The sequence below is a fragment of the Camelus bactrianus genome, chromosome 29 (genome assembly GCF_048773025.1).
Source record: "Camelus bactrianus isolate YW-2024 breed Bactrian camel chromosome 29, ASM4877302v1, whole genome shotgun sequence".
NCBI classification, from domain to species: domain Eukaryota; kingdom Metazoa; phylum Chordata; class Mammalia; order Artiodactyla; family Camelidae; genus Camelus; species Camelus bactrianus.
The window spans coordinates 1,378,209-1,394,665 of record NC_133567.1 but is presented as its reverse complement, the minus strand read 5'-3'; the positions used below and the strand labels follow the sequence as shown (position 1 = coordinate 1,394,665).

Below are 16,457 nucleotides of genomic sequence, written 5' to 3'. Positions count from 1 at the left end.
AAATTTTAAAAGTCCAAGAAATAGGGACTTACTCTCTGACTTTGCAGTGCTTAAAATCATGTATTAACAGAAGCTTGTATAAAAGAGCTATGTGAATAATACCTTCTAATTTTTCAGAATGTTAACACTCAAATATTCGTTTGGTTTTAACATTCTTTTCTTCCTTAATGGGATGAAACAAAATTACAAAAACACTACACACAGAGGAACACACACACATTAGGCAGCAAAGCACGGGGAAACCTGATTTGGCCACATCCACCGACTTGTACATCAATTCACCTCTTCGCTCAGGAAGCCTCTGACTACCACCAGATGCAGTCACCGTGCCAGGGACTAGACACCAGGAGGAGAGGACGGTTAGAGGCAGCACAACACAACGTGAAAACTCCTCTGGGAGCACCTAGAAAGGACAAACCCCAAAAGAAGGGACGGGGAAGGTCTCCTTGAGGAGGAGACTCTTTACATACAACATAAAGAACAGAAACCTCAACAGTACTCAGGGAGACATGAATTAAATCGCAACGACATCCACCAGACTGGCAGGTGAAGACTGGCGAAGCAGCAGAGGAGGAGGCTCGCCCATCTCGGCGGGCAGAAGAGCTGCACTGCTGCTCTGGGAAGACAGCGGTGACACGCGGAGATGCCAGGGCAGCTGTGGGGGGGTCCTCCCACAGTGAAAACTTACAAACCACGCAAGCACAGCACAGCATAACCCACGACAGACCAGTGCTGCAGGCGAAATGAGAGCGGCAGAGCTACAAGCACCCGTCAGCGCTAAAATGTTAAAACGTGGTGTTTAATGGGTGCATGGTTTCAGTCTTGCAAAGTAGCCAAAGCACAAAGGCGTTTGTGGAATATACTCCAAAGTCAGGGCAGTGATCACCTCTGGGCAGAGGGAGGGGCCTAGGTGTCCTTGGAAGGGTATCACTAATGTTTTCTCAAAAAAAACAACCTGAAGCAAGAATAATTTATTGGGGGGGAGGGTACAGCTCAAGTGGTAGAGGGCATGCTTAGCATGCACGAGGTCCTGGGTTCAATCCCCAGAACCTCCATTAAAAAAAAAATTTAAATAAACAAACCAAATTACCCACCCCCCGCCAAAAAAACAATAATTTATTAGCATTTGAGAGAGCTCGGGGGTGGGTGCATGTGTTTCTATGCATTTTTCTAGTGTTTAGTATCTTCCTTTTGAACAGAAAAGGAAGGATAGTTCCAAAACGAGGGAGAGAACGGTAGGCAGTGTTTGGAGACGGCCGTTGAGTATAATGAGCAAAGAGCCAGAACTGCCTGAAGGACAGGTGTGCCTTCAAATTCAGAGGGTACCTGCAGCTATGAGGATGCAGGGGGGTCTGAAGCACAGACCTCGAGGAGCTGAGGCAACAAGCAAGAAGAGCATCGTTGTGACAGAGAGCAATCAGGGAAGAAAGCTTAAATGCCTTAACCAAGAAAAATGTGGTTCATTATATTCTGTAATTTTGTGATTTTCTTTATTTCTTTCCAATAACCAAAATTAAACACCAGCTACTAGCCAGGACCTGTGCGAGGCCGGAGGCCTGGCACTGACAGAGCCTGCGTGTGCATCAGGGCGGCAAGACAAAAATCAGAGCATTAGAAATGCTTAGATGAAAAAGGCAACACGAAATTTTTATAAAGTAGTAGTTCTGCTCTACCACAAAACCAGACAGATGACCCTGGGCAAACAGTGGTTTCTTCTTACACTCTGCACACCGTGATGTAAAATGTGGGACTAGTTAAGCGACATGAGGGACCTCCTGTCCACCCCAACCTGGCTTATGAGCAACACGCAAAAGCCCATCTCCAGGAGGGGAGCCCCCTGGGCTGGGGAGAAAGAAGAAAGCCTGCTGCCAGGCCTCTGCCCTCCATCCCTGGGTTCAGAATCCTTGGTGCACCACGCTATTCCTAAGGCTCCTTCCAGACTTAGGGCTCTTCAGCTACGTGTGTTGGACCACTTCAGAATGTGAGACATGATCCTATCCTAAGAAGTTTTTTTTAAAAAAAAAGCAAAGGAGGAAAAGTAATAAATGTAAGTATAAAACTTTTAAGCTGATTTTTAAACCATTAAAACCCTATAAGATCAATAACCAGCTCCACCGAACAAGCAGTAAATGGGTAATACATATTTCATAGACAAATGTGAAATACAGCTGCTAACCCAATGAGAAAATTTTAAAAACATGCAGACTAAAACAATATAACATTATTATAGTTCCATAAAGGTAAAATTAAAACCATGGTAAACACAATGACGGAAAAAGTGGAAAACTGTATTTATCCACCAATATGCGTCACTGGAAATTGATCATACCTTGCTGAAGAGGTACTTTGACAAAATATAACTAGAGTTTTTCTTTATTTTTGTTTTTATGGGGGGGTTAACTAGGTTTATTTGTTTATTTTCATCTGGAGGAGGCACTGGGATTGAACCCAGGACCTCGTGCATGCTAGGCATGTGTTCTACCACTGGAGCTATACCCTCCCCTCTTTCTTGCTTTTTTGTTTTGTGTGGGTTTTTTTGTAGAATTTTTAAACATTCATATGGTTTGACTGAAATCGCCCCCAGAACAAAGTGCGAGGAGCGCAAAGGGCCACTGGAGACTGCCGTGAACAGTTCCTCCTGCCTCTAGGCACGTGCCCCTCCTCACCAGAGACAGGCCACTTCCCTGCTTGAGAATTTGGGCTGGTCATGACACTTGTTCTGAGCACGTGGCACCAGGGATGCTGGTGCGGTTCTGGGACGAGCCTTTTTGGAGGCCTGGTAGCTTCTGTTTGGTCCCCTTGGAAGCCAACCACCATACACAAGTCTGACCACCCAGACACCGTCACGAGGTGAGGGAAGTCCAAACAGGTCCCCTAGAGCAGCCGCGAGGACAGAGCCGAGGCACCTGGGCAAAAGGCCCAGCCCACTGTCACGTGACATGAGACCCACAGAACCACCCAGTCGGCCCCCAAATCATAAGAATAAATGACTGTTTGAAGCCACGATGTTTTGAGGTGATTTCTCACACAGCAGTAGATAACTGAAGGAGTAAAGGACAGGTGGAAAAGTAATCAGGACGAAAATGTTCAGCAGTATAAAAACGTAAGAGGCCCACTGGCATACATTCAGTAAACCACGTCACATACTTAAAACAGCATATAATACCATCTTTAAGTACATGAATTACATTAACTGTGTAAGTGAAAAAACAGGTCTACTAGCAACACATACCCCTTGACCATAATTACCAAAGCTTTCAACATACCTCAGTATAGACCCAAAGATAACCTGCAACTGATGCTGCAAACTCACTGGGCCTTTTTACCTTATAAAGATATCAACAGCACATTTCAGCGTAGTACCAGAAGCAACGACGGCGTTCTGTGCTGCCTCCGCACCGCCCTCTACCCTGGACTGCACACACTGCTTCCTCCCAGCACACCCAGGAACTCCCAGTGTTGGCTGTGAACACTCCGTCAAGGAGCAATGCCGAAATCATTAATTCCCATCCCAGATCTTGACTCAAAATAAATTCTGTTCCACAATCCTAAATGGGCCATCACCCCCACTGACTATTTCAAAAAAGCACTTAAAACCCTAACCTAGACACCATCACTGAAAATGACGTCAGAAATGTCAAGAACATACAACTACAGACATGAAGGCGTATGACTTACATCAACATTGATCACAACTGAATTATAACTTCAGATTCTGTGAATTTATACAAGTTTTGATTTAATAATAAAAATTATATTTACATATAACTCACAGAAAAAATCAGTATATAATGGTCTTCTGATATGAAGGCTTATCGAGTACAGCAATTTTAACTTTTGTCTCTAAAACAAATATTGCAAAAAATGACTGAGGTTAAAAATTATCTCAATAGAATACATTTAAGTTTAAATTTATAACAAATTGCTTAATATTCAATTAATAAATGAGAAAACATGTTAATATGTTTGTAAAACCCAGTATTTTAAAATCTGGTATGTAGTCACCTCACTGACAGCTTTTTAACAATTTTTAAATATTGCCTTTCATCAAATCTTAGATGGCATCAACTATATGATGAATTTTTCAATTTTCTTTTTTAATCATAATTTTAAAAACTTTAAAAACACTGCCAATTAAACTATAGGACACAAATTCATTTCAGACACTAAAATGTTTTAGAATTGATGAAACATGATAGAAAAGATAAACCTGAAGAAAAATCTCAAGTTAAATGCTGTATAGCTGAAGCATCTGTGCTATGCCTTCTGAAGTAGAAAAACCTTTGGGTTAGAGGATTGCAAAGTACTTCATCCCGTGTTTTGGAGGCATCACTACAGCAGACTGCGAGTTGTGCTCCTGGGACTCCAGGTTACAGCCAAAGCCACCCTGCCCAGCCACTCCCCCACACTTGGCAACTATTCTTACAGTCAACGGGCTGTGCACCAACTCGGACAAGGAGAACACAGGCCACTTCCTGAGTTTATTCAATGAATGTATCTGAGCACAAAATACTCCTTTAGTCCTGCTTCACTTCAGAAAAGTAAACTAAAAGGAAAAATTATGAGTGAAACATTGTAATATACAAAGGGGGAAAGCTAGATTTGACTTAACTCATCTATTTCCTTATTATTAAATCACTTACATGGAAACTGTACCATAAGAAATGACAGCACCACAAAAGGCACTCAGTAAATACGTGGGACTTTACGGAGATGTTTACTTTCAGCCTCTGTCAATATTTACGGGCCCGTCCTGAGCAGGTGCTGCTGACATGAACATACCCCTTCAACTGGGCAGTGGCGGGGGGGGGGGGGTGAGAAGAGAACCGTGTAGGCAGGTGCATTCAAATGCAACGAGCTGACACCAAAGAACCTGCTGGACACCTTACAGATACCCCAACGAGACAGACAAACCAGAGGGAACACACAAGTTACTTAAATTCTCCAGGAAAGCTGCTAACAACGTCTACTTCAGAACTAAGAAGGAATGTTTCCCTTAGAATAAACCAGGGAGTGGAAGAAAGTCAGTCAACTACAGCAGCCTCTGGTTCCTCTCTAGCATGGATTTCCGAGGGAAGTGAGGACCCTGGGGAAGATGTGAGGTCTTCCTCTGATGGAGACCACGCACCCACCCACTCGAGTGTGTGAGGCTCTCCTGTGCCTCTGGGAGCTGCAACTGGAGACGACGTAAACTTCCCTCCAGGTCGCTTCTGGTAGGGTAAACACTCTACAAAATGAAAACCTTTTCAGTAACTTAACTGTATCCTCTCAGGTAACAGTCACATCAACAGCGCTTAGTAAACCACACCTGATAATCTAGGCGGCAGCTGACAACAGCATGAACGACAGACAGCACACCAAGCTCTACTGCTTGTACTTTTCAGTAACATTCGGTGGCTAGGCTGAAAAGTCTGTGGCATACTTCCAGTACTTACAAAGAATATACTGCTTGAAGCATGCCTGCTATCTGGCTGCATAACCGTTAATGTAAGGTTAAACCTCTCACCTGGCAAGGCAGGGTTTAGACCCCTACCCTCTGTCACGTGTTCATCATGTAAAATAGCCCTGACCTGGTCATCAGAACCATCAGTTAGAACACGAATGGCAAACCTCTTCTGCTGCTACTCCCAACGTCTGCCCACATCCACACAGCTCCATCCTGCAGACGGAGAAAACAAGCAAAATCATACTGCTCGAACTTCCCATAGAAAGGATGGGTAAGTAAGGCTCAGAAGACCTGGAGGCACACCGAGCATGGCACAGTAACCTCCTAGGCAGCAGAGGAATTAAAACACTGCTAACCAAGTTTCCAGGACACATAATACTGACCACTGCTGAAAAAGGTAATTAGGTTTTATTTTGGTTTCGTTTTCAACCCAGATGCCTTACATAGACCTACCATCAAAGAAAAAAATACTCCATTTTTTTTCTGAGCCCTTCATAACTTAGAAGACATTTTATGGGGGTGGGTATAGCTCAGTGGTAGAGCTCATGCTTAGCATGCACGAGTTCCTGGGTTCAATCCCCAGCACTTCCTCCAAGTATAAGTAAACTTAAAAAATCTAACTACCTCCCCCCCAATAAAACTAACAAAAAAAAAAGGCAACAACAACAAAAAGACATTTTACAATCACCTGCATTCAGAAACGAGACCTCCACTGTAATAGTAGTATAATTAAGTGGTAAGAAAAATTTTTTAATGTTTCACATTACAGTATATCCTGCATGCGATCCGATCCTGGGACGGAAAATGCACATGAGGTAAAAACTAAAGAAACCTGAACACATTTAGTTAATGATAAATGTGTCAAGACTGGCTCATTAATTCTGACGAATGCCCCATACTAACGTCAGATGTGAACAACCGGGAATTGAATACAAGGTGCACGAGAACTCTCTGCACTACCTTCACGATCTTTCTGTAAATCTAAAACTATTCAAAAATTAAAAATTTATTTTATGTACTGCACATACTTTTTTAACATTAATTCTTGTGTTAGTGCCGGGATATAATCAAATTTTTGAATCACAAGTACTAAATACACTAATAAATTTCTATTCCCTAGAGTAATGTTTCTTAAGCTGTGTCATGTGAAACCATCTTGCCCCACAGGTGACTGTGTCTTGGGAAAGGGGAACTTAGCCATTAGGTTCTCCACCACAGCCCTGCTTTCAACCATGAACCATTTAAGAGTCTGAAACAAGGTTTCTGCTGGGAAGTGAAGTATGAAAGCCACTCTCAAGCCTAAAAGGGAGTAAAATTCCTAAATTCAGGATTATTCCAAAAATCATAGTTCCTCATGATGGAAAAAGCACTAGATTGAGTAAAAGAAAAAAAAAACTTGGATTCTGATCTTGACTCTGTTACTAGACAACTACGTAAAACCCTGTATTTCCTCGGGCCTCAGTTTTCTCATCTGCAAAACAAGAGGACTGGCTGGTAGGGCAGAGTGCGTTTCAGCTCAGAAGTCTCAGTCTAATTAGAGTCCCCCTCCCCAGTTTTTCCTCCAGTGAAAAGGGTAAAAGCATGTGACTTAAGATGACACACAATAAAAAATGTCTGAATAAAGATCAAAAAATATTTGCCAGGTGTTTTTCCTTTTTGGCCTATCAAACAATTATTTATCAAGATTAAATAAAAAACATGTACAGGACATCTATCTAGCTCACCTAATTTTAAATTTCACAACTACACAGGTACTCTTTCCCTCCCATGCTACCAGAAGCAAACAAAAGTATAGCTAATACAAAGTATAATTTTAAAATAGTTTCAAAACATAGTCCAAAATTGCTTCTGCACTCCTTTCTCCCCCAGTTGGAGAATACTGTCAATGATATAAAGTACACAAAATGAGTAAGTGGGATATGAAATTGACCAGGGGGGGTTTTAGCAACAGTTTCAAAACAAATCTCAGTGGTTTAAGAAAACATCAATTAACTGCCTAAAATATATTTTTTAACTGTGCTAAGGTATCAAATTTTATAAATCTAAAATCAGTGTAAATGTAACAATTAGATACCTGAAATATAAACTACAAAATGCAAGATTCCAATGTACAATAAATATACTAATAATCAGTAACTTTTTATAGTTTATATTCAACTTCCAAGACTGACTATATGTGGTTAAAGTATCTGCCATTAACATAATCTAATCTTCTCAAAATATTTCTACACTCTCTTATATGTACAATATTAGAGGGGGAAAAAACATGTTTAAATAAAAAATGAAATCCACAAAGTGAAAATTATCAAATTAAAATATACCACTTCATCACTACATTTTCAAGAGCCTATAGGTAGGTACTAAGCACAACTCTAAAAGACATGGCCCCATTCACAAGCACGTTCGATTTCAAACAGCAGGGTCAGTAATTAAAATTTTATTACTAAAATGTCACTCTTTAAATTATCCATGCTTTACTAATTGGTTCTGACCTCAAGTATACCGAAATACTTCCCCAACGCTAAAACTGTTCAAGATCTTACTCCAACAACTGTAAGTAATGAAAAACGAATCTAAAAGACACAATTTTTCATTCAAATGGATGTAGAATGGTTATTACCTTGAAAGTATCAAACAATATACCCTGAAGCCTTCCATTTTAGCGCCTACAGAATTGAAAATTCGTTTTATTATGCAACGATGGCATAAAATATGACACTATTCTATAATCTGGTTTAAACAATAAGGATAAATGAAATCATATGTATTAACATTTTAAAGCTATAAAACAGCCTTTTAAACTTCACCTTTTAACGGTCAAATTCCTAACACCTCAGTGTTAATACTTGAAGTCTGTATTCATAGGAAACCGAAATTGTGTTCAGCACGACACAGCAGTTGAACAGCTAATCTAAGAAGTCGCTTTTTCTTCAATTAGCTTCCACCTCGCTCTGCGCTTTTACTCTGCACCGCAGTTTTTGACTCAAATAAACACAAGACACACTCAGGTAAGAACGGTCCGGTCCGCCTCCGCCCACATCAAGGCGAGTCGGGGGATGGGATCCGCTCCATCCAGGACCCCACGCGAGCCCTTCAGCACCCAGGTGGACGCGGCCCGCCCCGGGCTCCTCTCCTCGCTCCCACACCGCCCGCGGGACCCCGCCCGCCGACCCCCGCACCGCCCGCCGGCCCCCGGCCAAGCCTGGCCCCCGAGCGCGCGGCCGACGGACGGGCACGACCGCCGCCCCGACGGCCGCGCGAATCCTCCCTGCTCCCCGCTGCGCTCCGCGGGGAGCCCGGCGGCAGAGAGGCAGGATTCTGGCTTCTCCCACACGGCCAGGCCGGCCGCCAGCGGCAGGCGGAGGCGCAGCGCGGGTCGGGGTGGGAAAGCAGGCGGCCGGCCGGTAACCGACCTGTGGAGACGGCCATCTTCTCCTGCAGCCGGACGCACCGCCCGCACGCACGCGACGTTCGCGCCACTTCCGGGAGCGCCGCCGCCCGCCCCGCGGCTTCCGGCCGGCGGCTTCCGGCGCGTCGCCGCAGACTCGCCTGGCGGCTTCCGGCTTCCCGAGACGCAGCCGCTAGTGCAGAGTAAGGGGTTGAAGGAAGAGCTCGGGGGAGCTGACTTGAGCCGCACACCGGAGCGGAGGGCTAACGCGCGAGGCGGAAATGCTGCGTGAGGGGCAGCTGCCTGGGAGAGCCCGCGCCGGCGTGACGTCCGTGCGCGGACGCCGCGCGGGCCTCCCCGGGCGCAGAGGTGGCGCGCGTGTGTGTGTGGAGCTGGGGGGGGCGGGGCGCGCTCTGTGTGGATCGGAGCCAGGAGTTCGCGGAAAGCGTAAAGGGCCCCTAGGGTTACGCCAGCTAGTGCGTGTTTTCTTTTCAGCGTGACATTGGAACATGATTAGAACCTCGGTCTAAGTCTAGAAAGTTCTTTCAAAAAGTGTAAGAATTTCCTAGTAATGAGGGAGCATCCCTGCGCCCCGGGGGAAGCTCCCCGCGCGGGTAGCCTTGCCGGCGGGGACGCCCTGATAGCCGGGCGACACCCGGGACTGCGGCCCCAGGGGTGGGGCGCGGGGACCCGCAGTCCCGACGGAGCGGGCGCTGACCGAGCTCCGCCCGCCGCGTCCTGGCCCCCCTAATCCCCCTGTCCGGCCGCCCCCGGCGCTCACGGTCTGAGCCCTTGTCACGCACACCGAGGGGCAGTTTCTGCTGGGTGGGGACCCTTCGTTCTTTCCGCCCTGCACCCCTGTTTACGCCGTGTCTCACACGCGGCTGAGGTTTGGGAAAAGAGAGCCTTTCTTAATTTCTGAGCTTGGAGGTCCGCTGCCTTGTCCTCCCATTGGGTCCCAGCCACGCCCCCTAATATGAAGTGACACTGCTACACGGCTTTTGTTTCCTTTTCGTGGTAGGGAGCCTCGAAGATGGCTCCCAGTGATCCCCTCCTGGCGTTCATGCCTTTTTTATTAAAGCCTCTTGCCTTCTGTGTGGGCTGGGCTTATTGACCAACGTCCAATGAATAAAATGAATGAAATAAGACCGAAGTGCAGGCATAGAGCTTCTGAGATTATGTTTTTAAAAAAGTAGATTCCATCCACATTGTTCTTACTCCATCTGAGGAAGCCAGCTGCTATCCTGACAACTGCCTTACACAGAAACCCACGTGGCAGGAGCTGAGGTCATCCTCTGGCCACTAACCTTGAGAAGGTGAGGCCCTGGTTCATGAAGAGCTGAATCCTGTCAACAAACGTGGGGGTGAACGTGAAAGCAGCTCCTCCCCAGTCAAGCTTTCCTATGACTCTGCAGTCCTGGCCAACACCCTAATTGCAACTCTGCTAGAGACCTTGCGGCGGAGGAACCCAGCTAATGCTTACCCAGATTCCTGACTCACGGAAAATGAGATCACAAGTGTTTGCTGTTTTAAGCCACTACATTTTGGGCTAATTTGGATGCAGCAATAGGAAACTAATACTCTCTTACAATAGCCAAGACATGGAAGCAAACTAAGTGTCCTTCAACAGATGAATAGATAAAGATGTGGTATATACACAATGGAATGTTACTCAGCCATAACAAGAATGAAATAATGCCATTTGCAGCAACATGGATGGACCTATTATGCTCAGTGAAGTGAGACAGAATACATACTCTTATATTTTCACTTATATGTGGAATCTAAGAAATGAAACTAATGAATGTAACAGAAGAGAAGCGGACTCACAGATACAGAGAACAAAGTAGTGGTTACCAGTCGGGAGAGGGAAGGGGGAAGGGCAGCACAGGGGTAGGGGAGTAAGAGGTACAAACTACTATGTATAAAGTAGATAAGCTACAGGGATATATTGTGCAGCACAGGGAACATAGCCAGTATTTTATAATAACTTTAAATGGAGCTTGACCTTTACAGACTGCAAATCACTACAAATACACCTGAAACTAATACAATGTAAGTCAACTATACCTTTGGGTTTTTTTTTTTAAGCTTTGTAAATTTCTCTTGAGATTTCATCTTTGCCGTGGGTGTTATTTAGAAGTGTGTTGTTCAGTCTACACTTGAGACTCATTGAAGAGTTTTTGATGTTTGATAATGTTTACTCAATGTTTGTAAGATTAGCTAATGTACAGTAACAGCAGGGAGTTTCTTTTTTCACTGTATAGTTGACAAGAAGTTGTATATTAAATGAAATACTACTCAGCCATAAAAAAGAATGAAATTTTTGCCATTTGCAACAGCATGGATGAACTTGGAGGGTATTATGCTCAGTGAAATAAGTCAGACAGAGAAAGGCAAATACTGTTTGATATCACTTATATGGGCACTCTAAGAAATAAAACAAACTAGTGAATAAAACAGAAAGTAGCAGACCCACAGATGCAGAGCGCAACTGGTACCTGTGGGGAGAGGGAAGGGGGGCGATACAGGGCAAGGGACAGAGAGAGAGAAACTGCTATGTGGAAGACAAACTACAAGGATGTACTGTGCAGCACAGGAAATACAGCCAATGTTTTATAGTAACTAAATGGAGTGTAACCTCTAAAAATTGTGACTTACATACCTGTAACTTATATAATGTAAATCAACTACTTCAATAAAAAAGTTGGTATGTCGGAGCAACCTTCGTATATATTATTAACATGCAGAGGGCACAAAAGGGAAAGACAAAATATTACCATTTTAGAGAAACATACTTACCAGCAACATGAATCAGTCTTCCCATGGTGGATAAAGTTCAATTTTCTTTCATAACAGCTGCTGGTTAGGTAACAGAGTAGCTTAACATGACAGCAGCATTGTTCTAGAATCATTAGTATGTAAAATCAACAGTTTGGAAAGCACCTGGAACTCCGCATTCAAAGCCTATTTCATGGAACTATTGTTCTTCATGAGAAGTAGAGTTTATGTAGGATTACCTATAGTCTGGCAATCTGATATTGAGGATAAGTGAGCAAAGTTTCACATGCCTGGAAGTTTGCCAAGCTGGCATCTTTTCTTCTGAAGCCTCATCTCATTTAAATATTAATTCTGAGCAAAATTTCACATGTGACAGTGGTTGGATGTATATGACCTTCCAGCTATTCTGCGTTTTGCAGCACACTTCAGTATTAAACTGCAGGCAGGGATGATTCGGCAAGTTCAGGTTCCAGGATGGTAGAGGCAACTGGGGCACAAGGTGCATTGTTGTAAGTGTTTGTAGACATTTACTGAGTACGTGACCAAGGATGTGCTATACCTGGTTCTGAAGCCTCTGTGATTGTCCATAATTTCACTTCTTTGCCTGCATTTACTGTATCCTTTCTTAATTTGCAAGAGTCTTGAAAGAAGCAGTCATTAAACTTTATTCTTGAGTCTGGTGTTGTTTTGCTGTAATAATGCCTGAAGAGGAGGAGGAGCATTTTGCCAATTAATTATTGATTCTCTAGTGCTCTAGCCTCCTCCAGAGCACCACGGCTCAGAGGAAAAGTTTCGTACACTTAAAATACACTTCACTGAGCTTGAGTTTGGCCCTCTGGTTACTCGAGTGTTAATGGGTCTGATAATGTAGAAATAGATCCAGTGCTCAGGGACCTTGTACTGCAGACCTGTTTGAAATAATCACAGCAGATAGCTTACAGAAACTGCTACTACAGATGCTCCATGCAGTTTTCAAATTGACTAACATTTTTTATCAACTGTTACAATTTTCCAGCTAAGGAAGGACTTCGCATTGTTGTGAGATTGTGCATTTAGGTTTCACAGTCCTAAAAGCCATCGGATCACACACTTTGCCTTTGGAATCCCATTGAAGAGCAGGGAGGCTGTGCCAGAAGCTATGGGCATCTGAGCAGCAGAAGGTGAAATGGAGACTTGAATTTTATGAGCTGCAGGTTTCACTTAATCAGATACTTGAGTCGGAAGGCTGACGCTGTTCTTTTGAGGCAAATCAGGCCCGTCCTATGTAACTGCACTCAGGTGGTCCTGTGGAAGACTGGGCCTTCCCTGCAGGCAACCTTCTCTTTAGAAATCGTCCCTTCACTTCAGTCCTCAGTGCAAGGAGACTCTGCAAAGAAGAGGCTGTTCTCAGCGACTCCCCTTCAACGGGTGTGTGTGGGGGGATAGCTGGAGTCGTGTGGGGACTGGGGACTCGTCTGTGACAAGGGAACAGCACTGCTGCGGGGAGAGCGTGGTGCCTGGTCTGGGCGACGCAAGTGTCACATAAAACAGGGATCCCTCACCCGGTCTCTGCCAGAAGCTGATAAAGCTGGAAAGAAATAGAAGCAGATTTTAAAGTTTGTAACTTTCCGTTTGCTGTGATAGGGAGTAGTGAGATGAAAGAGTGAAGGGCAAACACCTGTGAGGTTTTAAATTTTGTTTTTAGATTCCACATACAAGTGAGATCAAACAGTATCTCTCTCTCTGACTTACTTCACTGAGCACAAAACCCTCTAGGTCCTTCCATGTTGTCACAAATGGCAGGGTTTTCTTTTTCACGGATGACTAATACTCCATTGTGTGTATACATCATAGCTTCTTTGTCCACTCACCTATCGACGGGCATGCAGGCTGTTTCTGTGTCTTGGCTGTTGTGAACAGAGCTGCAGTGAACGTGGGGCCCACAAGGTTTTGTAAGTTGCTTTTTATCTGGACAATTTGTAGCTGCCTTGGAAAAAGTCTCTGCCTTCATGGAGCTTACATGCTAATGGAAGCAGACAAACAGTAAACTCTTAAATAAATAGATATACGAGATAATTTCCAACCATGGTAAGTGCTAAAAAGAAAAAGGTGTAACGAGGTGAAGACTGACAGAGATGTCTGGCCGCCCTGTTCTTCAGTGCTGGCAGTCAGAACCAGGCCGTCTCGGGAAAGGACTGCTGCTCAGATCATGGGGCAGACGTGTGAAACCTGGAGGGAGCCTGGACAGCGTCGGCAGCTGAGGGCAGGAGCCTGGGGCAGGCAGAAGTGGGCCTCTGGACGGGAAGGTTGTGGTGTCTGTCCTGGGCCTTGAAGATGGGCCAGTTTGGCCACTGAAGGAAATCCAGGGTGACTGGAAGGTTCTGATTAGTCATGGGGTTCCAGAAGCAGGTGGGTCAGATCCCATGGTGTTCTGGTTATGAATGACAAGGCATTTCCATTTTATCCTAATTAGATTAGGTAACCTTTAAAGGTTTTCAGAAATGAGGGATGTAATGTCAGATTGTAGGCATTGCCAAATTGGAATAATGAGATTTCATTTGTTTTAAACAGGTCAGTCCCAGCGTTCGAGGGCAAAGGGGGTCGTATGTGCAGCCAACTCTCAAAGCCTGACGAGAAACAAGTTACACAGCCCCAGATTTTCTCCCCGCAGGGCATTTATAATTTTGGAGAAAACTAGTCATTTACAAGGAAGAGACTCAGGTGATCGAGTCAGCCTCACCGGTAATGGTCAGGTTCACTGACCCCCTGACGTGACGCGCTGAGGACACAGCCTCACTGCCGCGGTCGCCTGCCAAGTGGTGCCCGGAATCCAACCGTGAAGACCTCAGGCCCGCCCCGCCACGCACGCTGGGGGTGAGTTGGGGATTGGTGAGCCTGGGCCAGTGCAGCGTCCCACCAGTGGATTGTAATTGCCCACCTCACGCAAGCAAGAAGCTACTCTGCTGGCAGCTAGAATGAGACAGTTGCCTGCAGCAACAGTTTGCCTCCTTTCAGGTTCTCAAATGATCACCTCAGTGGTCAGTGCTGTAAAAGAACTCACTGTAAACCCCTTGGATGCCAGTGCTACAAGCACAGATGTTAAGCTGGGGGACTGTGGATTTGATAGAAATGAGGTGCGAGACGCTGGTGCTGATGCACCCATAATGGCCATGAAGTGCTGCACCTCAAAAGTAAGTCACCACGATAATCTTGAAAATCTGACAACTTACGGTTCGTGAGGAGAAGCCTTGGGGTCCTTTTGTTGTGTAGCTGAGGTTTTAATTACAACCAGGACAGCTGCTGATAATTTTAGCACCCAGTATGTTCCGGATGGCAGTGGCCACATAATTTCTCAAAAACCTTCACATCTTGGTGAAGGAATAAACAACAATTTCATATTTTCTTCCAAAGCAACAAGTGCTTTCTGAGACCTGAAAAGGGAAAACGGCCACAAGTGAAAAGAGCTGTGTTAAGTCCAAAAGGACCACCATCACGTCCACACATTGGATTGAAGACGCCAGCAGAAAACCGTCTTATCCATGGGGATGGGCACAACTGTAACTGTTTATGAGTCAACCTGTAAGAGAGCAATTTTACTAACTGCTAAAAAGCGTAAATATGAAATGAAAAAGGTCCAAGATCTCCTAAGCTGTGGTCTACTTAAACCTGATGTAAGGATAGTTTTTAATATATAACAAGGCAAGGGAAACAAGCAAAGCTAAACAAATGGGACTACAAACTAGAAAGCTTTTGCACAGCAAAGGGAGATCAACAAGACAAAAAGACTGCATACTGAGTGGAAGAAGGTATTTATCAACAGTATATCTGAGAAGGAGTTAATATCCAAAATGTACAATAGAGCTCAAACAACTCAACATCGAAAAACAAAGCATCTGACTAAAAGGAGGGCAGAGGACTTGAATAGATGTTTTTCCAAAGAGGCCGTGCAGATACAGGCGGACACAAGGATGCTCAGCACCGCTCGTCAGCGGGGGTGCGGATCAGGACCACAGTGGGCTGTCACCTCCCACCTGTCCGAGTGGCTGTTACCAAGGGACAAGCGACGAGTGTTGGAGAGGGTGTGGAGGACAGGGAGCCCTCGTGCACTGTTGGGGGCAGTGTGGATTGGTGCAGCCACTGTGGAGAGCAGTATGGAAGTTCCTAGAAAAAATTATAAATAGAACTACCATTCAGGCCAGCAGTTCCCCATCTAGGTATTTTCCTGAGGAAAATGAAGACACTGGTTTGAAGGGATACATGCACCCCAGTGTTCGTAGTAGCATTATTTGCAGTAGCCAACACTTGGAAGCAGCTTAAGTGCCCATCGACTGGTGAATGAATAAAGATGTGGTCTGTGGGAAAAAAAAAAAAAGACCTCAGACAAACCCAACTTCAGGACATTTACAAAAAAAACTGGTTTGTATTCTTTAAAAATGTCAAGGTCATGAAAAGATAAAAGCCCAAGGCATGTGCCAGGCTGAAGAGGAGACGCCCGAAAACTAAATGCAGCTTGTGACCCTGAAGCAGAAACAGGCTATTTTCATTTTTGCTGTGAAAAACATTGTTGAGACAACTGATGAAATTTTAATTGTCTGTAGAGGGGGTAAATACTGATTTTTTTGATTGTTATGAAATTGTCCTGTGGTGGTTATATAAGGCAAGCTGGCTGTTTGAGGATACATGTGGTTTTTAGGAAGTATTTAGAGGCAAAGGGAAATCCTGACTGGAACGCAGGCTCAGTTAAAAACACATTTATGGATAATGATAAAAGCTGAGTTGAGAAAATGTTAACATTAAAGGAATTTGAGTGCAAGGTAAATGGGAATTGTATTATCCTTACAACTTTTGGGTAAGCCTGAAACT

General features: G+C 44.5%; 1 protein-coding gene and 1 long non-coding RNA gene across 5 annotated transcripts in view; one reads left to right on the top strand and one right to left on the bottom strand.

Moving 5' to 3' along the window:
- UBE2V2 (ubiquitin conjugating enzyme E2 V2) overlaps positions 1-8,991 on the bottom strand; it is a 33,300-nt gene extending 24,309 nt beyond the window's left edge. For 2 of the 4 annotated variants that reach the window (XR_012503214.1, XM_010948268.2), the window contains exon 1: positions 5,611-5,659. Coding sequence is in view for 2 of the 4 variants with exons in the window: in XM_010948268.2 (XP_010946570.1) it covers positions 5,611-5,644 (34 nt within the window). In the remaining 2 variants the exon portion in view is untranslated. Of the gene's footprint in view, positions 1-5,506; positions 5,528-5,610; positions 5,660-8,859 lie in introns of those variants that run through there. The other 2 variants (XM_074355062.1, XM_010948274.3) reach the window with 2 other exon arrangements.
- A 124-nt stretch (positions 8,992-9,115) lies between these two features.
- LOC141575566 (uncharacterized) lies at positions 9,116-16,413 on the top strand. Its single transcript, XR_012503217.1, has 2 exons — positions 9,116-10,150; positions 14,166-16,413. It is a non-coding gene; the product is annotated as an uncharacterized LOC141575566 (long non-coding RNA).
- Positions 16,414-16,457: the final 44 nt, after the last annotated feature.